At 44.9% G+C, this 27,522-nt stretch overlaps 1 protein-coding gene across 2 annotated transcripts in view; it reads right to left on the bottom strand.

The window, feature by feature from the left end:
• Positions 1 to 27,522, bottom strand: part of LOC144935853 (otoferlin-like) — a 102,132-nt gene that overhangs the window by 10,648 nt on the left and 63,962 nt on the right. Inside the window, exons 23-40 of one of the 2 annotated variants that reach the window (XM_078862671.1) lie at positions 27,274 to 27,426; positions 25,496 to 25,688; positions 24,807 to 24,931; positions 24,318 to 24,452; positions 20,786 to 20,947; positions 19,542 to 19,661; positions 18,914 to 19,075; positions 17,164 to 17,329; positions 14,067 to 14,137; positions 11,386 to 11,415; positions 9,871 to 10,002; positions 9,559 to 9,613; positions 5,684 to 5,790; positions 4,820 to 4,951; positions 3,201 to 3,338; positions 2,148 to 2,275; positions 1,272 to 1,442; positions 81 to 241 (exon numbers count right to left, since the gene is read on the bottom strand). In XM_078862671.1, coding sequence (XP_078718797.1) covers positions 81 to 241; positions 1,272 to 1,442; positions 2,148 to 2,275; positions 3,201 to 3,338; positions 4,820 to 4,951; positions 5,684 to 5,790; positions 9,559 to 9,613; positions 9,871 to 10,002; positions 11,386 to 11,415; positions 14,067 to 14,137; positions 17,164 to 17,329; positions 18,914 to 19,075; positions 19,542 to 19,661; positions 20,786 to 20,947; positions 24,318 to 24,452; positions 24,807 to 24,931; positions 25,496 to 25,688; positions 27,274 to 27,426 — 2,341 coding nt within the window. The remainder of the gene's footprint in view (positions 1 to 80; positions 242 to 1,271; positions 1,443 to 2,147; positions 2,276 to 3,200; positions 3,339 to 4,819; positions 4,952 to 5,683; positions 5,791 to 9,558; positions 9,614 to 9,870; positions 10,003 to 11,385; positions 11,416 to 14,066; positions 14,138 to 17,163; positions 17,330 to 18,913; positions 19,076 to 19,541; positions 19,662 to 20,785; positions 20,948 to 24,317; positions 24,453 to 24,806; positions 24,932 to 25,495; positions 25,689 to 27,273; positions 27,427 to 27,522) is intronic. The other variant, XM_078862672.1, reaches the window with a different exon arrangement.

The raw sequence follows: 27,522 nt of genomic DNA, 5'->3' as shown, positions 1-27,522 counted from the left end.
GACAGACTAGAACACACACACACAGACGGGGGAGCACTGTGGGTACGCTGTGCGAGTGCTTGAGGGCGACCGCCCCTCACCGTTCTCGTCCTCCACCTCGGTGGCGGCAGTGAAGGTGCGGTTGGCGACCTTGACGCGCCCCTCGGGGCTGTACTGCGGCGGGTCCACCTTCACCTCCTTGCACAGGCGCGCCAGAATCTGGCTGGGCTTCAGCGGGTCCCTCCACATGTTGTAGCCGTGTCTGCACCACGGGGGAGGGACGCCGCGTCACCGCCGGGTTGAGCGAACGCATGAACAGCGCACGTCCACCACAATGTACATTAACTGTACCTGTAACTGTACTATATATGTATTGTACAGTAACTGCTGTAGCTTTTTAAGGCCGGAACAGGAGGAGGATTTCTCAACAATTCTGACTGTCACCTGATGAGGCTGATTGTAATTACTGGTGAAACATCGTACTTGAATTGTAAATGTTGTGGGCTTACTCTCCAACACACCGGTGTGCTGAACTAGCAACGAATTGGCATGTTTTTGTTTACGTGACAACCCTTACTAATTTGCTGTGTTGTGTACCAGCGGGTTGAAGGACACATTTATGTTCATGAACTGCTGTAGCATTAGATTGCGCCTTCTAGAATCATCTTGTGATTTCTGTTGGCTTCAGTGGTGTTATTTTTCCCCCTTCTTTTGTTGAGATTTTAATATTTTAATATCAAGCTCCAAATGGGCTAAATTCAAATAACGGGGTATGTGTAACAAAGTGGCTATACTTGGATGCCCCACCCCTGAATCCGCTCGCCATTTCCACGCAGCGCCGAACTTTCACAACATTTATGATGTCTGTCACACTGTGAAGGTGGCGTCACAAAGGAGACGGAAGCAAGTGGCACTACGCATTAACATCGTGAGCCGCTGTAAATGGCGCCGCACAAACACGATAGAAATCCACTGTCACGAACTGGCAAAAACAATAGCAGCGTTTTTGCACAAGGACCGGCAGATAATTAAAAACTGAATAGATCAGAAATTGTTTCATTGAGGCCTTGTAGGTTTCAGGGTTTCACTACGGCAGGTGACAGAGAAGGATATAAGGTAGACAAAAACGATAGCCACGAACAATGCAATGAACTCTAACAGTGTTCTGTTGGGCATCTTCTGACTGGGAAGTACAGACGATGGTGATGATGATAATCTTGAAACCAGTAAGCATTATTCCTAATTGCCCATCGCAGGCATCAGAGAGTGGTAGGGGAAGGGTGGGCACGAACATGCTGTATCGCTGGGAGATGCCACAGGTGGGACGATGCTTGCTGTAGAGGCGGTTCTCCAGGTCTATCTTGGTCTCTCCGATCAGGTCGTCCGTGCCGACCAGGTCCCAGTCATAGATGGACACGGTCAGCATGGAGTCCATGGGGAACACGGCTTCGATGTCAAACGACCTGTACAGCAACGACGACACAGACGTCATGGCATCAAACAAAAAACCTTCAATATTTAACTGGATCTTGAAACCAAAATATGATAACATTTTGAATTATGCTTTTTTACAACAACGCAAAAGTCAATGTACAATCTTCCAAGATTATATGTATCATCGAAAACTACCAATGTTATTGTTCAGCCATATGCCTGCTGTTATTGAAATAATTATATGGGCGTATGCTTAACGAAATGCCACGCGATTATTTCCTGAATAAAATATTTGTAATTTGACTTTGTTTCAATTGTTATTCTTGAGTGTTATAAGATGGTACATTGCCCATGTGGACGCCACGGTGGCGAGATGTTAACTACCTCGCCTGGTATACATGATGGTCGGGGGTTCAATCCCGACCATGAAGCATGCATATTTATAGTTTGCATGTTCTCCATGTGGTCGATTGGATTTTTGTCCGGGTCCTCCGGTATTACCCTCCACATTTAGAATCAACGTGCGTTTAGAGTATTTGGCTGCTCGACGTTTTCCACGCGATAAGCCACTTCGTTGAGCTATCATTTGTGGCCAGGTCGCTTCTGAAAAAAAGCCATAGAGGTCAGTAAGCCTGACCTGGTTAAATAAAAATAAAATCATAGTTTAATTTACAGCAAAGTTTATCACCAAACGTTTTTTTTTTCATTAGCTACAGCGACGCGAGGGCACGTACTTTCCAAAGACGGGGTTGAGCTGTTTGGAGATGTAGTTCTCCTTGTCCTTCACCTCGTGCTTCCCCAGCTTGACCACGATGTAGGGGTCGGCCTTTCCATTCACGTCGGCTGGGTGCAAATCGTTTGCCTGCCAGAGGCGAGAGAGGGGAAGTCACCCATTAGCCCGACTCGAATGAACAGCGGTCAATTACAAACAGCTGAGCGTTGGACATTTAAAGTGGCACCAGCATGCAGAAGGGTTAATGATGAAGAAAATCTTTTTTTGTTTGATCCTTTACTTTATGTTTATGGTGGCGAGATGTTAACCACTTTGCCTAGTCTATGTTTTTATTGCGCGTTACCTGGCATGAGATTACATGGTCTCGGTGGGACCAGCTCAGTGCCCTGACCATGCAATCTGGGATACCACCTCCCAGTTTATACTGAGACCCTACCGTTTACAAATTGATTACTGAATACAATCTTTGCATCAATGTTACGGGTGACTGAACTTCATCATCATCATCATCACCACGATCCATGGGCAAATAGCCCGTCGGTGTCCACTGCACATTTCTTAAATTGTCTCCGCTTTCCTTCAACTTATGCGAAAATGCTTAAGTAGTGCCACATCTTTCTGGCACCAATCTCTCATGTTGTCGTCGTCAATCCATTCTCTGTTAGGTCTTCTGCTCCTTACGGTTCCTTACATTTTTCCCGAACAATGCACTTTTAATATCATTGTTGATGTCCATCCTACATACGTGTGCAAATAGTTCCAGTTTCCTTGTCATCACTGCCCGCATCATCAGGTCGTCTTCGTCTATGCGCAACCTTTTTCTTACTTCTACGTTGGTCACTCTTTGCGTCCAGTTTAGATGCAGTATTCGTGACTGAACTTAAATTGAACCAACAGTGGAATCTGCGCGTACTTTAATTTCACAGTCATAACAAAAAAAACCACTTGTCAACCATCACTCAAGAGTAGTTATGTCACCGACTACCCCCGGACAGACCAGTCCAACACGACCGACCCAGTGAAAAGATTCAACACGCGTGTGGCATGTACTCACGCGGACCACGTAAACCCTGACGAGCACCCCGATGGGGTCATTGCTCGGGATCCCCTGGAACATTCCGAACTGCGGGTCGTACCCCACCTCCCGTGCCAGCTCCTCTGGAAGGGGATACTTGTACACACACAGCGAGCCCTGCCAACACAGACCCCGATCACATGTCCACTGTAAGCGTACACAGCACAATTAAACCAAATCAAAACAAATGTTACGTCTCCGTTGTGTCACTCATCATTGGTTTACCGCACATGTGCCTGCAGAGTGGACCTCCTTCAAGGACAACCTCTGGACTTGGACTCATGATGATGCATACATTGGTAATGAACAATCCAGAATAAGCCACTTGTAATTTCATACACGTGCGCAGACAGCCACCGGCCAAACTGTGTGACTGTATATGCCTTCAAATTCCTCATTGTTTTAAAGAGAGCACGTTGCAAGCATTAAGAGAATAATTTATGAGGGCAGTCAAAATATTTTGGCTGCCCCCCTTCTCTTTGCACTGAAGAAGGGGCATTGCCTGAAACGATTACCCGGATTTTTCTATTTTAACTGTGTCACTGCTCCTGCAACAAGGTGGTAATTGTTTTGTTAATTTTGAAGGGATGGCAGGCTGAATCAGGGATTTTATCTCGATCGCTTGCTCACTCACGAGTCGAGTTCCCTGCCGCAGAGCCACCTCGGGAAACCAGGCAACGTACCATACGTTGATGCCCACTTCACGCCCAGTTCTGTGAAAGTCTCCAATAAATTATCGAGCGACTCCTTCATCCCAACTGTAATCTGGCATCATTTTTACTTTTTAGTTTGTTATCCTTCCCCTGCACCTCCGATTAGCACGGTCGGCTAAGTAAGACGTTCAACATACATACATACATACGGCCAACGAACATTCTCAGGTTGCATTTGAATTTACAATTAACACCCTGGCTTGCGTGTAAAGTTATACGCTGGTCAGTGTCTCCATCCTCAAACGATCATGGGGTTGTGTTAATCTCTATTGGTATTTGGCTCTGAGCCAGTGATGTACATTCTACATTTCTATGGAGGGGGTCTGTCTCTTCCCAAAGACAACCACTCTTAATATGGTACTCCTTTTTTTATCAAGCCGAGATGGTTGATAAATCAAGTTAACTCTCGGATGGGATTTCAACTCGCAACTTTGATTTCAGTGTTAAATAGTATATTCAGTATATTATACACTACGTACAACTTAAACAATGAAAATACTGCACGTATACACATCATCGCATGCAGTCTTCGAGATTGGAGTGGTAAGTATGGGACAGTAAATACAGTAACTTTTTAAAGTAGGATATTTATTTTTGTCTATTTGTTCGTTTATTTATGCCACTTTCACATAGTAAACAAATATTAAACACTAAAAGAACATACAACACCTAAAAACATGTCATACAAGAATGTGCAAAAATAAGCAATTTTAAATGACGATTTAGTGATTATCTGGCGTTTTGAAATCCGGCGCCCCCTTCCCCCCCGAAGCCGCCAGATAATCGATGATCTCCTGTAACCTCTCGCAGCCAACATCCGTGCCCGTGAGGTGTGTCGGTGAGTGAACTCTGTCAGGAGTGAGATGCCTGTGAGATGCCGATCACCTTGAACCTGCCGACCAGCCGATCCTCCTCCATGCTGCTGTCGTCATCCTCGATCTTCCCACGGTAGAGGCTGAACGTGTGCAGCCAGTCCTCGAAGTTGTCAAATTCGGCCTCCAGCTCCTTGTCGAACATCTGTGAAGAAACCGGGCATCGGTCATCAACCCGGGCCCTGGCAAAGTTGGCAGCACAATCAACTAATGCTTGTCCAAACTTGTGGAATATCTTTTGTTGTACCTATAGTTATGCACTTGTCGATTTATTTAGGCATTGCACTAATCCACCAATGAACCACAACACCTTGCTGATGTCAAGGAACATAAACCATCACGCGAACTCCGGTCATCCTCGCAGCAGCGGCTTCTGGCTGGCCATCGAACAAAGACAGTCACCATATCGTGCGATTTCAGATGCGCTTCTGGGGCCGTCTGGAATGATCTCCCTTCCGATATGAGGAAGCCACTGGAGCTACGCATTTTTAAATATAGATTGAAACTTCATCTCATTAAAATAGTTTTTTGTGTTTATTGCAGAGGTGGGACAAAGTCATTGTTATGCAAGTCCAAGTCGAGTCGCAAGTCATCAAATTCATGACTCGAGTCTGACTCGAGTCCAAGTCACATGACTCGAGTCCACATCTCATAGGTGGGACAAAGTCATTGTTATGCAAGTCCAAGTCGAGTCGCAAGTCATCAAATTCATGACTCGAGTCTGACTCGAGTCCAAGTCACATGACTCGAGTCCACACCTCTGGTTTATTGTGTTGGCCTTTCCCGCACATCTCTGATTGGCGCGGTTGGCTAGGTGCAGTGCAAAAGAAATTCAACATGCATACATACAAACATAATCCCAAGGCATCCGTCTCACCTTCAGCTCCTCCACCCTCATGCGGCGTTTCACCTCCTTCTTCTCTTCCCGTTCACCGACCTTGACTTTCGCTCCTGCCTTTCCAGCCATCTTTGGGCTTCTGCGCTCTAAATGAGCAAACGTCCCCGCACCCCCGGCCAGTGTTAATTTGTTTCAACTTCACGTCGCTCATCCTTTTCACATGATTTGGCCCGTGATTTAATTCGGTGAGCAGTATAACAAGATCGTGAGCACGAATTTCAGCCAGTTTCCTCGTGGCAGTTTCATTGCCTGAGATCGCCCAACTCAGCACCGGTATCTCATGAGGAAATAGACGCTGGTTGTCCTTAGGGGACCGGATCCCATCAGTGTTGCTGTAGGAGGCGCATTGGCCTCGAATCCTCTGGGTGGGAGGCACCGATGTTCAAAGACTACTAGGTACAAGCCAATGCTGCAGTAGATCATCGACTATCCAGCTTCCAACATTATCAGGCGGACCCGGGCCGATCCGGCGAACCTCCATCACAGCTGATGGAGTTGTATTCAGACTGAATAACCACCTCCATTTCTACACCCCCCTATCATCGCCCCATGCACAGTCTTCGAGATTTGAGTGTTAAGTAGAGTTAAGTAAATACAGTCACTTTTTACAGTTGGGTATTTATTTGTCTTTTTTGTATGTTTATTTTTGCTAATGTCAGATACAGTAACTAGACTCTCGATTATCCACGCTAATGACGGGCAGGACGGCCACGGATAGTTCAACATTGCGGATAATCCCAAAATATCCATTTTCCGCGGATCTCTATGTCAAAAACAACGAATATATGTATACAATATGTTTAAGTTTATCTTATATCACAGTTTCGTAAATGAAAACTCACAAAATAAATGATCGGATAAATCACTCAAAATGAAGCACAACTGACGATTTTTATTGTTTCTCTTTCGATTTAGAACGAATACTAATGACGGATCGATGCGCATGCTCAGTGATAACACTTTCCTGCTCCCGCACAGAAGACTCGGCCAACTAAGTGGATAGCTGAGCCACGCCAATCAAAATCAATAAAACTCTGCCCACTGTTGATAATTGGTTTTTTTACCCTTCTATCTGGCAACAAAACTGACACCTTTTTTTACAAGGTGTAAATGCTTACCCCGAGCTCTCATACTCTGATGGTGCATTGTCTTTGAGTTGTGCGCCTTTTGGCGTCATCTGGTCCAACCCATGTGAGACTAGGCTCTAAGGAAAGCTGTCTCGGGTGTGGACCAATCAACTTCAAGGACAGTGCACATGATCAGAGTTATGTTTTTTGTTTGCATTATGACTGCAGGTATTGTGGTCTATGCAAACATGACTCCTTGTAAAAAAAGGTGTCAGTTTTGTTGCCAGATAGAAGGGTAAAAAAACAATTATCATGTTTTTTACTGGCAAATGAGGTTCCAATGGTCTGCCCACAGCACAGTGGTTACAATACATGTAACCACTGTGCTGTAGAGGCAATCACGTGGATTTCAGATTAACCGGAGCACATATTTGTTTGGTTTACAATACGTGGCTTGTAATAAACACTTCTAAGAAAAACAATATATAACTGTTTTTAGATTATTCATTTGGGCTTAAGGGATAATCCACGAGTTATTAATTTCCGTCAAAATCTCAGGTGCGAGGTTAATTCGCAAATTGGATAAACCACATGTGGATAATTGAGAGTCTACTGTAGTAAACAAATTTAAAACACAAAAAAAACCATGCATAAAATGTTTTTATTCAGGAATGTGTAAAAATAAGCTATTTGAAATAATGATACATTGATTTTCCGGCGTTTTAGAAAATCCGACACCCCCTTCTCCTCTAAGCCACCTGATAATCGATGATCTACTGTATATGTTATGACAAAATTAGTGATTAACAGTGAAATTAGTTACGTAACAATTGTTTTCTCTATGAGAAGTATTGGAGTTGTTTTTTAATGATCATATGCACATTACTGCCGTATAACAAATGGGATTGCAAATGGTTTTTGCATTTCCGTTGCGTGCCAGTATTGTCGCTTGCATTCATCACATTGCCCCCGCGGCTGGGCACGCAGCGGCAACACCTCTCCAGGAATCACAAGAGATGGAGTAAGAATATAAATATTATAAAGCATTCTGTTTCGTTATGCAGTTATTCAGTCACCACATTGGAGCGACAGTGGCCGATCTATCAAATCACCGACCAATTAATTTATCAATGCATTATTTATCATCATCCAATACGCCACCGGGACTCATTTATTTTCTCTTAAGGAATTTTAAAATGACCCTTGATGAGTAATAACAGTAGCACAAATAAAGAATCATAACATCAAATCCTTACCCAAGCAAATGTCACCAATGTATCAATACTTTCTCCAGAAGATGAAGGACATTAAGCCATTACTTTTTAAATGGGGTGCACACGTAAAGTGGAGTGCCCACAAAAAGCCATGCATGTGTCGTGACATCGTGAGATGTCACTGTGTAATGCCGGCCCGAGAGAGGCACGGCGTGCGGTGTATTGACATCGCGGACACCACAAGGATGTGGGTGCAGTACCGGCCCTAGAGGGGCTTATTGAGTGCTTATCGATAGCGCTGGATGGCACCACGCTTGGCGTGCAGTGCCGGCCCTTACAGGATAGGGTGTGGGAGTGCCGGCCATGGAAATGGAATTACTAAGGGCCGTGGCACTCTGGTTAACCCCAGAGGACACTGACCGGTTAAGTTTACACAGGGGCCCCAAGTGCGCGCGAGGGGTGGTCACGTGTCAGGGTCGAGATCCTGCTCGAGGATTCTGGAAGGTGGTCGTGGCCAAGGGCGGAGCCAGCCACGCCGCAGAGGATATAAGCCGGGTCCCCCAGAGGGAACGGCGCTGTTGTTAATCCTGAAGAAATCTTCGTCAACGTACTACTTTCTACAAGTCTCCAACACATGGACCTGGACCCGAGCTGTTGGTTCTGGTCCGTTGTAGCTAGTTATGTGGTAATTAGTGTAGTTAGCCTGGTGGTACACCACCATAGGTTGTTATTCTGTAAAGGGGCAGTTACCCGGTGTGTTGGTGTTAAATAAATGTGTTGCCTCCAAGAGTACGTCTGCGACTCAGTTGAACTCACTACACATGCGTGCATTTGGTACAATAGCACAGATAGATCAGGAAACTGCTTTTTCTTTTGCCATTTACAGCTAATTGACTAGTCTGAGGGTGCCTCACTACAAATCACAGCCCAATCACAAAGTTTGTCGACCAACCCCACCTCTGAGTCACTGGATTAGTCGTGGCACGTCAAGAGCTATAGCCCGGACACTTTGGTGCCCCGAGGCAAGGTGCCATTTTCCTCTGGCGCCGACGCCACCCCACTAAAAAGAGTGTACCAGAAATTGAGCGTTGCTTCGTTGTTGTCAACAGAATGGGCACCGTGGTGGCGAGATGTTAACTACCTTACCAGGTATGGAGGAGATCGTCGTGGGTTTTATCCTGACCCTAACGGCTGTATATTTGGAGTTTGCATGTCTCTATCCCTGTGGTCGTGTGGATTTTTGTTGAGGTCCTCCGGTTTTTCCCTCCATATTCATAATCAACATGCGTTTAGAGTAATTGGCTGCTATAAATTTCCACGCGATAAACCATCTGAGTGATCATTTGTGGCCAGGTCGCTTCTGACAAAGAGCTATATAGCTCAGTGGGCCTTACCTGGTATAATGAAAAGAGTTTAGTTTCAACAATCGGGCTCAACATTTGGGCAGGGGGGGTGCCCGGGGAAGCCGCCCTGCCTACACAACCCTGGCTACGGCACTGGGGCACGCAACTCCACACCCAGTGGACTCTTAACTGGGTAGAGGGCCCTTGGGTCCGAGAAAGAACGCGTTTACCTTCACCAGAATCGGACTCCTTTTCTTCTTCAGTTTCTTCTTGCATCTTTTGCTGCTGCAAGTGCATTACAGACGCACGTGGAAGAACACGCGCCGCCATTACCTCAAATGCCGTCGTAAATTAAAAGATTTGTATTCATTCTGTACGTACTTTACAGTGACGCCGTACGTCAATATTTCACGCGGGGAAGACCCGTGACGTTTACAGCGTCTAAAAAATATTAGCTGTGTGTCCTTGTAGGCTTTATTGTTATTGTTGGCGTGAATAATTGACGGTTTATGCGTTGAGTCGCGTGCTGGGATGCCCAGTACCTCCTTGAGAGTCTCTATGGATACAAAGTACTTGGACCACCAGTCCAGAAGTTCCTCATCTGGCTCGTCCTCTTCCTCCTCTTCCACGCCTTTCTTCTTCTTCTTTTTCTTGGAGTCCTTTTCTGACTCAACCTGCGGTTACACCACGGGTCTCACCTGGTCACAGGGCCACGGATCCATCAGCGTCTTGCTTTGCCGTCATTACCAGGAGCAGGCTTGGCTCGGGTTGGGACATGACCGTTTGTCACCAATGGGCTTGTGATATTAGGGGCGCTGCGGTGGCGAGATAGTAACTACCTCACTTGGTATACAGGAGGTCGTGGGTTAGATCCCGACCCTGACGCTTGTATATTTATAGTTTGCATGTTCTCCTTGTGGTCAATTGGATTTTTGTCTGGGTCCTCCGGTATTACCCTGCACATTTAGAATCAACGTGCGCTTAGAGTATTTGGCTGCTATAAATTTACACACAATAAGCCACTTCGTTGAGCTCTCATTTGTGATATCCAGGTCGTTTCTGAAAAAGATCTACATCGAGCTCAGTTGGGTCTTACCTGGTAAAATAAAACATTGTTCTTAGTTTAAGTTTATTTTATAATTGCCCTTGAAATGTAATGTGGATGCCTCGAGCGCAGGCCTGGCTTGATTCCACCCCACTGACCCTGGCGCACAGTTCAGGCTCTCCAAGCCCCACGGGCCTTGCCGTCTCAATGCCTCGCCAGCGCTCGATATGGCCACCCCCCACCCCACCCAAGGTTCCACGATGAGGAGGGTTTTTTCACTGAAACCTGACTTAATTTTAAGAATGCGATGGAGATTGAGGGATAGGAATCATTTAATTGTCCGGCCCCTAGTGATGGCACATATCATCATAGTGTTGATCCCACAGGCAACGAATTCACTTTGCTCCTTTGATAACTGCTTCACGTCGGTGTGAAAATAACATCGGTAGACGAATTGGTGCATTGACACCGACTTTTAATGAACACATTCTTAGCCCAACACCCCATTGTATTACACGGCATTAAAACAATTAAATGTTACAACACTGTGACAATCACCTGTGCCGGCCTTGCCAAAATTCTTAAGAGGAGGGAGCGGGAGGAGAGGAGGTGACCGAAGAGAGGGGATGAGGCAGCCCTGGAATCTATGGCTGCTAAAAACTGGCCATGAATTCAGAAAGATTTGTTGGCTGCATCGGTGGTTCTGCTCGTGGAGAATTTATAGAGAAGCTGCACAGTCTGTAGATACATCCCAGAATTAAGGCCCAGACTGGCTAGCTGAGGCTAAACAACTCCCTCTAAACGATTCATTTAGCAGCACGAAGCTGAGAAGAATGTGATTATTACACTCTAGGCCAAGATCCAGAGATGCCAGGGAGAAATGCATAATAAAGTTATCTAGATATTTATTAAATCATTCCACCAGAGTATAATACTCGCAGAATAGTTTAAGAGGACAAAAACACAACGTATGAAGTAACACGTAAATAAATGTGTGCGTTATTTCACTTACCGATTCGATTTTAACCACCGCGTCAGAATTCTGAAAGAGAAATGTAATCAACGGATAAGAAATTCTGTATTTCGTACGTATCCGGGCAGAACATTGTAGTTGACCAGAATCGCACAGTAAGATGGGATAATTTCATACAATTTTTCCCTTTAAACTGTCTGTTAATCCTCTGTAGTTTTAGTTTAATAATTATTATAGACTTATTTCTAAGGTCACAGTTAATAATTATTAAACTGTGATTATAATCATTGCTGATCAAGTGAGCATGGACATAAATGTATGTTAAACTTCTTTAGCACCGTACGTAGCCAACCGTGCTAACTGGAGATGCGGGGGAAGGACAAAAAAACATGATGCCAGATTAAAGTCGGGATGAAGGAGTCGCTCGATAATTTATTGGAGACTTTCACGGAACTGGACGTGAAGTGGGAATCAATGTACGGTTCGTTGCCTGGTTTGGCTAGGTGCCTCTGCGGCAGGGCACTCGACTCGTGAGTGAGCGAGCGATCGAGCGCGTGAGATAAAATCCCTAACTCAGCCCGCCGTCCCTTCAAGGTCAACAAAACAATTTACGTCTTGTCGAAGGTCATCCTGTAGAGAGAACAATCCCCGTCGCAGGAACGTTGAATTTCCTTCAATGGCTAAAAACGGCCATTAATGCCACCAAATGTTTTTTTTCGTGATTATGAATTGCCTCGTTTTATCTGTTTATACAAATTAACAAGTCTTCCTGGAGTTATCCACTCAACCTCCCTGTGTGAAGAAGGGCTATTGCCCAAAATGTTGCCTATTATAGACTTATTCCTAAGGCCACAGTGTTATTTAAGAATGTGTTTAGTTTTTTCGTCATATTGAGAAGGGTTGCCACAATATGGTGATGCTACGACATAGCATACTATACAACATCGACAATAGTATTATCGTCCGTCTTGCATCGTCATTTAGCGATGAGAGTTGCTCGTTTAAGTTTTCTTAAATATTTAATTTCCTGACCAACTATTTATGAAATGACAGCGATAAAAGTTCATAATATTAATGACAGTTCAAAAAACAGCTATTATCAATTAAATATGTGCCTTGTAAAACACTTTCCTGAATAATTTTATGGAATGGCGATTACAGGGGTGTCATCGTATTCTGACACTGTGTGCATTATACGCCAGACAGTAACGTCGTAAGGATTAGAAGTCTTGTGGCAGGCTCATGCTGAGTGATCTGTAGTTGAATAAATTTTATATGACATTTAACAATAACGTATGAAATACAATTACAGAGTTATTGGAAACTGATATTGTGATATTCATTCTGTCGTTAAATTGTATTTCGTATTTTATTATATCGGTAAATATTTATATTGCATCAACCCTGACACTGCTAAATGTATATATTTAGGAAAAATTTAATGTTTACGTGACAAACCTCACACATTGGCTGTGTTGGGTAGTGGCGGGTTTAATGATATTCATGTTTATGTGATCTAACCCAAAAAAAACTCGATTGTGGATAATATTGGTCACGAAAGCCTAATTACTACTTGTTAAACTGATTAAGGTTCATGATTTTACTGGTAATTAATTATCTCTAAATGCAGCACCTCATCCCGTCTTACAGGAGATGGGCGAGGTGACCAGCAGGGGTCGTTTGAAGGTGGTGACCGGTGGAACTCGGGCCGAGGGATCACTGTGTTTTACACTGCAATTGTAGCGTAAATATGATGTAATTTATTTAGTAAACAAAAAATCTGTCAATGAGTCTCGGCACTATTTTTCAGGAGGGTCCTGCATTCAGACGTTTGTCCGATTAATTTATTTGTAGAAAATCAATTGCACGTGGGAGGAAACTAAATATGCATGTCTATTTGCATGAATATTGCTTCACTTAATCATGCTACTGTAACAGGGACAGGACGGCATGAGCTGGGAGCCCATTCATGGCCAAATTCCAACCGTGTCTGCCTCTGGCTACAGCCTATCCACCTCTGGGAGTACAATTTCCAGTTCCAGACAACCTTATTTGACATTGCGAGCCACTGATTCCTCAGATGTCCTGCAGTTTTAGTTCGGCTGACGTTTCTGTACAAGGATGATGTTGGGAAATCTCTTTTTGTGCTCAGTGAGATCATCTTCTCCTCTGGACGATGTCTCTATTCATAGTTCCTTGCCAATGTCACGTTACCGTATGGGTCTGAGAAATTGACTTTCTGGCATTTAAATATAAGCGCATGAGAATGACACTATCAATTGCATAACAAGAACAGGTCAGCATCTATGAAAGTTTGAATGGGAGCATTGTAACTTTACCGAAAGACCCAAAGAATAAGAAGAGGGCGGTGATGTGCAGCGTGGAGGAGGGCAGGTTTACGAAGACAGACTTCGGGGTATACCCAGAGATCGACGACCAAGGGGAAGACAGAGCCAGACAGCGGCGGTCAGACTGAAAGAGCAGGCTTTGGACAGCTGTGCAACGCTTGAGAGTGTCTGCCAAAGGGAGACAATGAAAATAATGTAGGGTGGCATCAACACGGCACTGGCTATTCCGACCTCTTCATCTCTGCACGGTGATACATCGGGCTATTCAGACCACGCGTACTCTCATTCTGTCTGGCGTTAAATGCCGTCAACGCTCAGTCTGGGAGGGAGGGGGGGTGGCCTCTGTGTGACATGAGAAAGCTGTCGACTCACGGGATCCAAGCGGACCATGGTCTCTGCTTTTCGTAGAGAAATTTCCTCCATGTTGATCGCTGCGTCGCCTGCTGAAGGAACAACGACGTTGACATGCGACTTTAGCTTCAACTGAAGAGGTATACATCTTGACTTAAAGCTTTCGTGACTGCAGGAATTCAATGTTCTTTGGGTCTTTCGGTAAAGACACGTAGATAAAGTCACGTCGATGAACCTATTCTACGCGACTTTACCGAAAGACCCAAAGAATATGAGGAGGAATAGATGTTATTAACCATGCAAAAAAGATTTAACTGCACATATTTAGACCATCTTATTTGACAGGTACTATTCTACTTTACCGAGTGTTGACATCCCCAGCGTTTAACAGCACTCTCCTCTCCTTTGTTGTATTTGGATTGCCAACCAACAACTCTCCTTCCTTTGTATTTGGATTGTCAACCAACATCGGGTAAAACATCAACAAGATGCACCAACTGTTCTCTTTTAGCCCCGCCCCCCCCTAACACGTTCCACTCATTGGCTTCCACATTCAGATAACCCCCTCTCCCTTCCCTCCCCCCTTAAACTTGTATTTAAGAGCTTGACTCGTGGAATTTTGCCTCACTTGAGACAGTAAATCTAGCTGTGACGGTCCCACCTGATGACGGAAAACTTGTGTTGCCTCCGAAACGTCGTGATTTATTATTTTATTTCTATTATTATGTCAATTATATTTTTATTATTTATTTTTTACCTACGTGACTTTACCGAAAAACCTAAGAGTATGAAGAGGAATAATTCAACTGTTTGGATAACGTTCTTCATTATACAGGCTTTCTCTTTTACTCGGCGGTTATAGTCTCAGTGTTTACAACGGGGAAATGTACGATGTCAATTAGTAACACACTAATCACGTGGTGCATTTCCAACTGTCACTGAAAAGATAAATCCCAGCCAAGTAAATAATGTAAGGTACAATGCAGTCTGTTGTCCTATAACACAGTAGTTGTTGTGTTCCTTAAGAACACCCCGTCATGGGAAAATCACGTTATAATAAGTAATATATAAATTTAGATTTAAAGCTTTCGTGACTGCAGGGATTCATATTCTTGGTTCTTTCGGTAAAGTCACGTAGAAGGGAAACAATAAAATAAAAATATATAAATATAAAACAATATTATTTTATTGTTTCCCTTCTACGTGACTTTACCGAAAGAACCAAGAAAAAGTTATATATAATATAGGATAAAGCACAGTCCGCGATAACACGTGAGATGCGTATGCAGGTCAAACAAAGACTGAGGTGCGTGGGTAGTATCTAGAAGCATCCAGCAGCCGTACAACCGCTTATTTCTACTCGTGAGACGTAGTTCTGTTCATTCAATAACGTTTTATCCAATTCGCATCCGCGTTATAAAAAAAATGTGTTTCTGAATACATTCATTGCGTTATATAAGCGTTATGAAAACAAGCGTTATAGGAGAACAGACTGCAATGTAATCCTCATGCTTGCACAGAGGTGCTAATCTTCCCAGCGAACCGGCCCAGAACGAGCTCTCTAAGCCTGCTGATGAGAGGCCACTGAAACTACATTTCTCTTTTTCCCACCCACAGTTACCTGAGTAACAAATTCTTTAAATAAATAAGAACAGATAAATATTATACATATCAAGGGGGTAATCATTTTAAAAGAAACATGTTGATGCACAAAAGTAATTGTGCACAATAGTGGTAAAATGTAATTAGGTTGCAATTAATTACAATTAATTAACATATCTTAACATGTAGTCGTTAATGACACATGTATAATTACGTGATTCAACCAAAAAAACCTTCATGAATGAATACATATAACATGCTCAATTAACATACACATGACACGATCATTCATACGTTCATGTATGTAACGCTTTATATTGAGTTGTGATTTGTGATCTTTTAACGCGCCGAAGCATTGCGTCCAGCTTTCCATAGCCACAGACAGTGGCCACTACCGAGTGACCAATCAACACGCACACCAACTTAGATCATGTTCGTTTCGCCAAGTGCCACTTTTTTCAAATTTTTATGATGTGTTTTTCACACCTGATGATGATTGCTTGTGTTGCAGTCGAAACGTCGTGAGAATTTTATTGTTTTATATTTTTATTATTTTATTGTTTCCCTTCTACGTGACTTTACCGAAAGACCAAGAATATAATATGCCCAAACACAGTTTCTTGGGCAGTATTCTGCACAAGCAGCACAGTGCTTGTAACAATGTTTGATGCATGCAGTGTGGGCAAATAATAAAAAAATAATATTCATTTATTTATGATGAGGTGAGAGCCCACTGAGAGGAAAATTATCTTTCTCTAGGGAGGCGTGGATCAAAGGGAGTCCAGCACGGAGAGCCATTTACCTGCACACAAAGACAAATACAAAGATCCCCAGGATAGCCTGTTAAGATGGTTGGGGCAAGTGCTGTTAACGAGCAGCACCTATGAAGGCCGGCATGGCACACCAGGGGGTGGTCGGTCAGCACCATGCCCGCCTGCCTTTGTATCCCCAGTGGCGATATTTACACATCGCACCAGGTACTCATTTGAGGCTGAGTCGGCCTAGGGGAGGCCCAGAACCGATTCAGGTAATCGTCACTGGTATTGGCTGTGAGCGGGAATCGAACTTGGGTCGCCGGATTCGTAGCACACGCACGTGCACACCGCGTATACACCCACCCATATACACACTCACACACGCACAATGTGCTTGAAAATACAACTCTGGCTCTCAATCCACATCGGTCCCTTATCCTCCCCCACTACTCCACCCGAACTTCCACCTGAACTTCGTAAAAGCGCATAAACATGCACATGTGTACACGGTCCTTGGACGGGACTGGAAATTGAACAGTACGTGTAACAATTCACCCCGCTTTCCCTTCACTCCAAATGGATTCTGCATCCGCGGAAGCCGATCGTGATGATAGGAAATGTCAGACCGACAACAGCAGAACTTTTTTGCTGTCGTGGAAACAACCTCGCCTGGTGAATAATCGGCTGGTGCGCGCTGTCACCTGCGGGCACACACTTTAGCACACAAGACCCAGATGCAGGCGCGGGTCATTAAAGGTTACCTATGGTGCGGATGTTGGCTGCCTTGGTCTTGCTGGGCGCCCGCAGAATGAACTTGCGCAGGGAGGTGACGGTGTGCGTGCCCACCAGGGTGTAGCGGCCGAACGCGCGGCAGTCGACCACGCGGATGTTGAGGGGCGGGTGCAGCAGCTCGTTGTCCGGTAGGTCCTGGAGGCGAAGGAACACGCCGTGTCATGCTCTCCCGGAGCCGTTCCGCACAAGCCGGCATCGCCATCATTTGCTCATCACCATCGCTCGCTCATCACCATCGTTCGCTCATCACCATCATTTGCTCTTCACCATCGTTCGCTCATCACTGATGCCGGCATAGCCATCGTTCACTCATCACCAACGTTCGCTCATCACCAACGCCAGCATTGCCATTAATCACTCTCCACCATCATCGCTCGCTCATCACCGATGCCGAGGAAAGTTGCTTTAACCGCCCTCATCGAGCTCAATGTCATTGTCACCGTACACATGATGTGGCAGGGTGCTCGTATCCACTGCTTGGCCCTAATCCAGTACTATCGGAGACAGTACGGGAATCATTGATAATATTCTGAGCTTTAAAGAACGTTATTTTTTCTTCTGTATTATATATTCGTGATATATGATTTAAATTGTGCATTCTTAAATATGTAATCGTTTGTTGTTAAAGCGATAAGTCGAGAAATGTCTGTGCTCTCCGGCTTCCTGGTTGGTATGTGGGGCAATCTCGACCAGCTGGCTCAATAAATCTCAATAAACAAAAACAATTCCACATTTGTACGGTGCGAGACATTCACTACATAGTGTGGCCAATGCTGACCTCGTGATAAGCAATACTTATTTTATTGACCCTGGAGGGATGATGGGGCCGAGTCAACCCCCAACTTAATTTAACCTTCTAGTTTAGTATTGAGCTGTTATAGTTCAACCTGCCCCGGTGAGCTCTCTGGCTACGCCTGTACATTCATTGCGTTATATATCCAAGCAGCAGACATCGTGCTGCTCGCAGCAGACATCGCGGCTGTCCCGATTTTCACCTGAAGACGATGGCTTGTGTTGCTATCAAAATATCGTGATTGAATTAGTTTTATTTCTACCTACGTGACTTACCGAAGAGTATAGATTCCTGCAGTGACGAAAGCTTCAAATCAAGATTGAACACACACGCGCTTTACACTTACAACTAACGCTCATTCACGCTCTACTGTTTTCATGAAAACTATGTCCTGGCTGACTTTGCTTTGCAACATGTGTTTTCTAGATTTCATCATATTTTCCCAAACATTTAAACAACGTCAAAGTGTTTCCATGCTCGAACAGATGCAGGAGCTTCGCTCATCCCGGCTGGAGGTCCTCGGCCAATTGGGCAAACCCACTGTGCCTCTGGATCTCATCTCCCAAATCAACTGGTATAACCAAGTGGTATATATTTTACTCTACCCAGATGATGATGATGGCCTGAGTTTAACTCATGTCTCAAGATTTGGAGCCCTGTTGCTCTAAGAGGGGTGAAGTACAGGCTGCATAATGTTTACCAGAACAGTATCCTCAGCCGAGTGTAACAAAGAATCCAAGAAGCTGCAGAATCTTATACTCGACACCTGTGATCTGGTATAACCCTTCACTACATCTCATTTCCACAGATTTAATCAAGCCACACTACCAATAATCTTGACATTAATTTGGCAGAATACTGCATGTGTGGGGGATTCCGCAGATGCAGTCAGACAGGACATGACTAAGGTGCTCGGGTCTGCTCACCACTTCAAAATGCTTGAAGAGGGTGCTGAAGTTGGGGTTCTGCTTGTAGCTGGGGATCACCACAGACTGCACGCTTTTCCCCGAGCATTCGACGTCCACACGCGGGCGATCGACCGTCACCAGCTGGATCCTCTTCAGGTCCCTCAGGCCCCAGAAGAGCACCTGCGTCCACGCAGAGAGCGGGGAAAAAACCGAGAGGGAGCCATATGCGAGTCGCACGGGAGTATATTCTTAGGTTTTTTTTCGGTGAAGTCACGTAGGTAAAAAATTAAAATTAATAAAAGTAAAATAAAATAAAAATCACGACGTTTCGGAGGCAACACAAGCTTCCGTCTTCAGGTGGAACCGTCACAGCGCGTATTACTTGATACAGCAATCGTGCTGTGACGGTTCCACCTGAAGACAGAAGCTTGTGTTGCCTCCGAAACGTCGTGATTTTTATTTTATTTTACTTTTATAAATTTTAATTTCTTACCTACGTGACTTTACCGAAAAAACCTAAGAATATGAATCCTTGCAGTCACGAAAGCTTCAAATCTAGAATCACACGGGAGTGCCCATGCGGCATCTGACTCAACTCAAGTCGCTCGTTTTGATATCTGGCTCGGTGGCGAATGAGTGCGGGCACCTCGATCCGGTACTTGCTGAGGATTGGGCGGATGCCCCTTGGAACGGGAAGGATGGTGCCATGCTCCGTGTCTGTTGGACCCGAGATGGGTGGGAGGTCTCCCTTGCCCGACGGCGGGATCTGCGGAAATGCCGGCGCGTTGTTGTTATCATCAACTTTGTATCCCGCTCCCTTTTGTGTGAACGTGCGGTATGTTTGATTGAACAGAGCAAGTGGGAAACCAGGCAAAGAGAATGCTTTTAGAATGTGTCGAAAATAATTCCAAGTGTCAACGAACATGGAATACAGAAATCTGGAGAGTGCACCAAGGTGAACTTGATAGATAAATGATATTCAGGAATGCCAACGGTGTCAAAAATAATTCCACGTGTCAACAGACAAGGATGACAGGAATCTGCAGAGGGCACCAAGGTGAACTTGAAATGTAAACGATATGTAGAAATGCCAAGGGTGTCACAAGTCAAGAAGTGGATGTGTGATATATTATTAAATAGACGTGTGATACTGTGAAAACTCTGTTGTACCAGTGATAGTAAAATACAGTATATTCAACAGCATTATAATTTGGAATCATTTAATTACAACTGTTATATCTCTAAATAAAAATGAGCATTTTTCCAATGAATACATTGACTGTTAAAATAAAATAAATCTTGTTTCATTGGCAAGGCTTTCAACTTGTTTTTTTGTAACTGTATGCACACAAATGTATTACCCGTGTTAATCACATTTTTATTTATAGAGCGTCTTCACTCAAGGCGCTTGACATAACTGACAAAACGGTGACACAATGGAATGATGCGGTTACTACTATTTTTATTTTACTAGATAAGGCCCACTGAGCAATACAGCTCTTTTTCAGAAGCGACCTGGCCACAAATGATAGCTCAACGAAGTGGCTTATCACGTGGAAATTTAAAGCAGCCAAATACTCTAAACGCATGATGTTGATTCTAAATGTGGTGGCAAAAACTGGAGGACCCGGAAAAAAATCCACGCGACCACGGGGAAAGAGACACGTGCAAACTCCAAACATACAGGCGTCAGGGTGGAGATCGAACCCACGACCTCCTGTATAGCAGGCGAACTACAAGGATTACATCACGAAGAAGATTTCCAGACGAGGGTCACGGTTCATCAACAACAAAGACGACGAGCGACGTCGGCTCGCACAGAGTGGCTGGTCTCCACCGGGGGGGGGGCGGTCGGGGCGGTGGTGCGGGGCGAGTGGGGGAGGTGGCTACCTGCAGGAGCTCGAAGGCAGCGAGCAGTTCTCCCGCAGTGGAGTTCCCCCGGTAGATCTGGTAGTAGTCGAGCTGCGGGGGGAAGCGCGGCGCGTCGTACTTCTCGTTGCTCATTTTCACCACGGGCTTGGCCAAGGCTCGTCCGATGAAGTCCGCCTTCCCCTGCAGAGTCACGCAGCCGACCGCAGAGGCTCGGACGCTCACCGCTGCCACGTGTGGCAAAAACACTCTCGCGGGGTGAAAACGTTCACGGTCGGTGTAAAGATCGTGTACGAATCTACGTGATGCACTGTACAGAGGAGTGAAATCGGCGCTGCCGCGTCGATAAACGAGTCTTACCGAACCTCCCAATTTCGACGGCTGATGTTGTGTGACAATAGCAAAACGTTAAAAGTTTTCTTTGGCAACTTTCATTCGAAATACACAAGTGACAAATTCAAGCCAGAAAACAAGCGATCATCCTTACGTGCACATCACATGAACGCTGTATTTGAAATTCTGCATTGCGACGCTCATGCAAGCTGAAGTGGAACCATTTCAAATGCATACGTTTACACAGGACATGCAACAACACCAATTATGTTTTCATTTGGACTTGGATCAGATTTTTTTCGGCTCAAAAATTACAGCTCATCTTGTCAGTTGCATGAAGAAAATCCAAAGAGTTGCTGTTAATGTCGTGTAAGTTGCATTTGATTTCGTACGACAGGCAAGAGTAACATATGTGGGTGACTGCTCTACAAATACAACGCATGAAGCCACTCAAAAAGCTGCGAGCGCTCTCTTGGTGTCCTGGCCCCAGGGCAAGCCACCTTAAAATCCATGACACCCGAGGGTCCGAACTGGCAGAACCAGCACAAATCTGTGACAGCAGTGCCTGCTATTCACACTGTTAACTGAATTCACGTTTTAAAAGTGGACAATTGTAGTATATATTTATATATTTCTTGATTTTCACAACAATGATTAATCAAGCGCAGGTACAGTGTGTGTAAGGTGCCGACGTAACTTTCCCTCATGCATGAATGAAGATGCCAAGCTGGGCCTTGTAATGTATAGATTTGCATTTTCGAGTGAAAATCACGACCATTGATTTACCTGGGATTGGGACTAAAATGTGGTCCAGTTAAAGTAAACAAATGTAAAATATTTATGCAAAAGTGGAAAAAATAGGGGCATTTTTTGCACACAATCAATCGGTAATGCACACACGTGCAGATTTCAATATAGCATACAAATCTGTGTTCACAGAATGTTACCGATTTTGGTGATGGACCCCAGGGTGTGTGGATGAAGGATGAGCTGTAGGGTAATGGAGCTAAGGCAGGCAGGTCTTGCTGTGCCAAAGCTCAGACATTCGGGGCAATGTGCCCCATCTCACTCTGCCCACGGACAGTTGTTTCTTGCCCTCGGGCCACACATGGACATAAGCAGGACACCCTTGCGACTACTTGACAGCGACACGCCTAACAACAGCAGCAAGCTATACTTATCTACATCCACCAATTTGAGCAGTATAAAATAGAAATGCAAATATATGATAAAGTAAGTAAATTATAGAATAGAAATTAGAACAGTTATATAGTGATGGCACGCGGTATCACACGGTCACAATGTGTGAAAGCATCTATCAGGCCGTGACAATTAAATAAACCTGAAATAAACAGTCGAGTCTAATTGACTAAGTGACATGTGGGGTAACGTCGGTGATGTTTGGGAACCGCGTTGACGATTGGCAGTGCACTGTTGTTTACAACTGTTTCAGAAAAAGCAAACACAAAACATCATCACAGTTTAATTCTCAAAGAGGAAATGCAAAAGTTACGCGCGCAACGTGAAAACGCGTCAAGGGTGCACGTATACTTTACGCAGTCGCAGAACATGTTATGTATCTTAAAACAATGCTTCAGAAATACATTCCCAGTCTTTGAATTTAACAGCTACCATTAACTTTATGTCCGTCAAGCAGACCTGCAGTTTATAACAAAATCCCAGTTGCCGAGCAAGTTGCTGGGGTGAAACATTGAGTGCTGAATCACAGATGAAAACTGACTGCTTTGTAGACTAAACTATGTTTTATTTTACCAGGTAAGGCCCACTGAGCTATATAGATATTTTTCAGAAGCGACCTAACCACAAATGATAGCTCAACAAAGTGGCTTATCGTTTGGAAATGTATAGCAGCCAAATATTGATTATAAATGTGGAGGGAAAAACCGGAGGGCCTGGAGAAAAATCCACGCAAACCACGGTGAGAACATGCAAACTCCAATTATGCAAGCGTCATTGTCAGGATTGAACCCACGACCTCCTGTATACCAGGCGAGGGAGTTAACATCTCGCCACCGTGGTGCTCCCTTTATGGTGAGTACAGTAAGGGAGAGGATCTGGGTGCTCCAGTATTCTCATAGACAGCATGTACTACGTTCATATACAATATGACCTCTTAGTTGAATTATTTAGCCTAACCCTACATTTTCTGAGCTGTTCAATGGAGGTGCTATAATCAACACCGTGTACGAGTGTGTAGCTATGGGAGTCAGAGAGGATGCCTGGAGGAATCTCTGGCTCTGTCAGCACCCATAATATTTATTCAGAATCTTGATTTTGACGGCAGGAGGAATCCAATGAGCTATTAAGCTCTTTTTCACAGATGTCCACCGTGTGTGCGTGTGCCCACTTCCTCCATGACTACAGCACCGGTATCGAAGATTCATAAAACGTCTGCCGCAGCTAAACCAGCTTTGAGAGTCTTGATATGGTGAGCCAACATTTGTTCCACTATAAATAATAATATAAACTGTATCCAGAATAGTTATGCAAAAAGGCATTGCATATGGATAAATATATGACTATAGGTCTAATTATACAGAACATCTGCCCACTCCCAAGAAAAATAAGCAAATTATCAAACAAGTTCTGCCCAAATTTAATTTGGTAGGTGCCAGTAGTACTTAGCATGCAATGGTACGGGAGTGGATTCAGTGGACTCAAACACGATACTTACAGTGCTCATCAAATTGGTCACAAGAAAGCACTTGTTAAATGTTATTCACATCGGGCACTATGTGCAGCCTCCAAACCTTATTAACTCGACGTATCTGGCCTCTCTGTGCATGTGCTATCAAGTAGGGCCATTGCCCGAAACGTCACCGATTTTTATTTTATTTTAAGGCCACAGTGTTGAGTTTTTTTCTCATGTTGACTGTGCATGTACACAAACTGCCGACGCGGTATCACCAAAATAATTTATCCTGGTCGGAATTAGAGGTCGATTTAAGAACCAGAGGTTAATTTATTGTCAATGTATCCAACCCTCGTTCCCAGAGACAACTTCACCAATGAACGGGATATCAATGCTCGTTTTGCTTTAATCGGTTTCCTCAGCCACCTGGAGGGAACCCAGCAGCTATGACGTCAGCTGAAATCATCAGTGAGTGGTGTGAGAGGCTTTGCTGAGACCCTGCGTTGAATGCATTAATTACTGTGAATATGCAATTACAAGAACTGAACACTGGATCAGAAAACATACCACCGTGTCCTGGTCGAAGACCTCGATGACGATGATGGGTGGGTCATCTCGCAGCTCCTGAGCTTCTCCATAGAGCTCAATGCTGTCGAACACCAGCATTTGGTCCCACGTGGGACACAAGGTCTCTGGGATGACCTGACAGGGGGCAAAGCAGACCACGGTGAACAAACAGAGCGCGTCTGCTCACCCTTTTGCCTCTCACAAGCCGGAGAAGTTGAATGGCCTTAATGGAATCTAGTACTGAAGCACGACCACAGGACAACGATGGAATAAAAAGCAAGAAGAGATTCAATTTCGAAACACGTGCTCAAATACGGCTACGATGAAGCCGCAGAATTCCCGTTTGCGAATGCAAACGGGAATTCTGTGTGAAACCCTGCAACTCACAAGGCAGTCAAACAGCCTTGCAGCAGTTCCACTGTACTGGCAGGAGCGGCACTACGCTCGTACGTGCTGGTGGGAGCGTGCGATGAGCCCTGTGGTTTGTACCTCGGTGGCCTGGCTGTGCGTGGAGAAGATGATTCTGCCAAACGGGTCCGAGAGCCCGGTGCTGTCGGCTGCGAAGAGGCTCCGCGCCTGGTACATGTGGACCCGCAGCTGGAACATTTGCTTTTCTGCAACAAAATGGGTTAAAGGTTTAAGCAGAAATAATACCGTGCCAAGTGTAAAGCAACAATTAAAGAGCAAAACACTGTGGTTGTAGTTTCATTTAATTGCAATAGCAAATCATCTTTCTATTTCATTAAGATTGTATCTTTTCTTGTGTGTGAAGTTTAAATTTTTTTTTTATGTAGTGCTTTGAGATACTTCAATATGAAAGGCGCTTCATAAAATAGATGTTATTATTATTATAAATCGGATTTTTGGGAGTATGGGACATTCATGTTATATATATATACAAATGTATTTTAAAAAATCACCCTCAATGTTGGAGTCATTTTTTCAGCCCCCTACTCTACGTGCAGATCAAAGAGCAACCTCAGTGATATCCACATGACAAGTGTATTGATGTTTATGACAAGCACATTGATTGATGTTGGATGACAGAGTAACAACCGTCAATGTGCGTACATTTGAAATCCCATTCTCAATACGTTTTACCACCCATTATTCGTTTTTTTCTCGGTGCCTCTTTCCTCGACGTTTCATGCGGCACGTCAAACTCTAATGGTTCTAACCTTTATAGATGAGGCTGATGGGTGGCAAGGCTTGTGCGATCGGGCTGCTGTTCTTGGCCTTTTTCTGCTCGTAGCCATTGGGCAAGCCGTTCATGAAGTCCTTGCGATGTTTGTGCAGGCTGAGCCAGAAGTAAGCCTCCAGCTTAGCCTGCACCGTCCAGCCTCCGGAGCCGAAGCTCTTCTTCCCGGGCAGCTGCAACCACCAATAACAAAGATCCCCCGTATAGCCTTAACAGACTGTTGGGGCAAGTGCTGTTCACTAGTAGCACCTATGAAGGCCAGAACAGCACACATCAGGGTGGATGGCCAGCACCATGCCTGGCCGCCTTTGTCTCCCTATCGGCAATGTTTACACACTGCACCGGTACTCATTTGAGGCTGAGTCGACCTAGGGGAGGCCCAGTACCGGGGTCAGATAATCATCACTTGGGTTGGCGGGTTCGTAACGCAGTGCGTTAACCGCTGCGCCTCCCCCTGCAACCACCACCGCCTCCATCGTGAACACAAGAGATTGACACAAGCGAGGTCTGGCATGGGAGGCAAGCGATTAGGATCCCCTTGTGGATGCACGAGGGAAAAGTTTCGGGTCTTTTGTTAAGCAGGAGAATGAAATGCGTACCGATAACCGCCTGTGCGGTGAGATTCTGCCCTCTGAGGGATGTTCCTGTGAACCTGTGATGCCTGTGACAGTGAGAAATATTTCAAGTGATCTGTACAATATGTTTATATTCGCTAATAAAAAAAAACATATATGAACAACATATTACCAATGGCACTCAAAAGGTTTTCTGAGCAAGATGGTCTAATTGCATCACTCGCAGTCCAGCACAAGGAGCATACAATCCTAAGAAAATAATAAATAACAAAATGCCGTAAATAAAAAAAACATATCCATGGCACGGGCACCACACTGACGGCCTACTCGAATCACATAGACTTAAATGTGCAAGGACTTGTAAACGTGGTATTAAACGGATTAGGAATTGTGGGCAACGTAAGACATGCGGCCTTGAGCGCATCACGAGAATCGGTGTCACAAGGCCCGGGCCCAGGCCGAAAGCAACGAGACCAAGCCGAGACTAAGGCCCGGAGTCTTTCGGTGCAGATCGGTGTCGAGGCCAGTCAAGGCTGCATCCTCCAGCCTGAGGTCAGTGTCAAGGACAGTGCCTCTAAGCCAAGTCCTCAGACTGACGCCACAACCATGAAGCCAGGACCCACGGCCGAGAGCTGACCCGAGGTCAAGCCGGCCTTGAAAAGACCGGTCTCCATTATGACACAAACAGTGGGCTTGATAACGAAAACACAGCTCGGCTTCATGCAGTGAGCTAGAGAAGGGGTCTGCAACCTTTCAAAGAAGAAGAGACTTTGTTTTTAACCAAAATAATTCTAGAGCCGCATTACACGCAGAGCTACTTGTACACAAACACAGCAGGTATAGAGCACTTCAATGAACAAGATAGGTGTTGGAGTAAACTGCGTCTATTTAGTTTATTTCCCCCCTTAGTTATTCTTTAACAATACAGTTTGACAGTTGTACATTTTGTCATCACCAAGCCAATCAAGTGACATATTCCCTGCTATATTTAAGCAATAGTGTTTACGTTAAGTTACGTTTTAAGATTTATGTTTCCCACAAGGGGGGCAGCCAAAGTGGGGGGGTGGCGGGTAGACAATCAATTAGCCACATGCGGATCCGGATCCGCAGGATTGCCGACCCCCTGAGATAGAGTTCCATGTGGGCAGGCCGAGTGGAGGGACGCAGGGACGCGAGTCCTCACCCGGAGGAAGAGGGTCTTGATCTTCCCGCAGTCCTTGCCCATCTCGTCGTCGATGGGCGAGTAGAGGATATCCTTGGCCGAGATGCGCGCGTATGCCACGCGCTTGTTGTTGCTCAGCATCCACACGTACACATCGGGCACGCTGTGCTGGGGCTGGACCACACGGGCGCAGTTACTCGTCAAGCCTGTGCGGACGCTGTGCGCGCGCAATGGTGGCCATGTCACGCAGAGCGATCGTGACGAAGCGAT

Source organism: Lampetra fluviatilis, chromosome 14 (assembly GCF_964198595.1).
Source record: "Lampetra fluviatilis chromosome 14, kcLamFluv1.1, whole genome shotgun sequence".
Lineage (NCBI taxonomy): Eukaryota > Metazoa > Chordata > Hyperoartia > Petromyzontiformes > Petromyzontidae > Lampetra > Lampetra fluviatilis.
The sequence above is the reverse complement of the archived record's forward strand: the minus strand, read 5'-3'. Positions and strand labels throughout refer to the sequence as shown.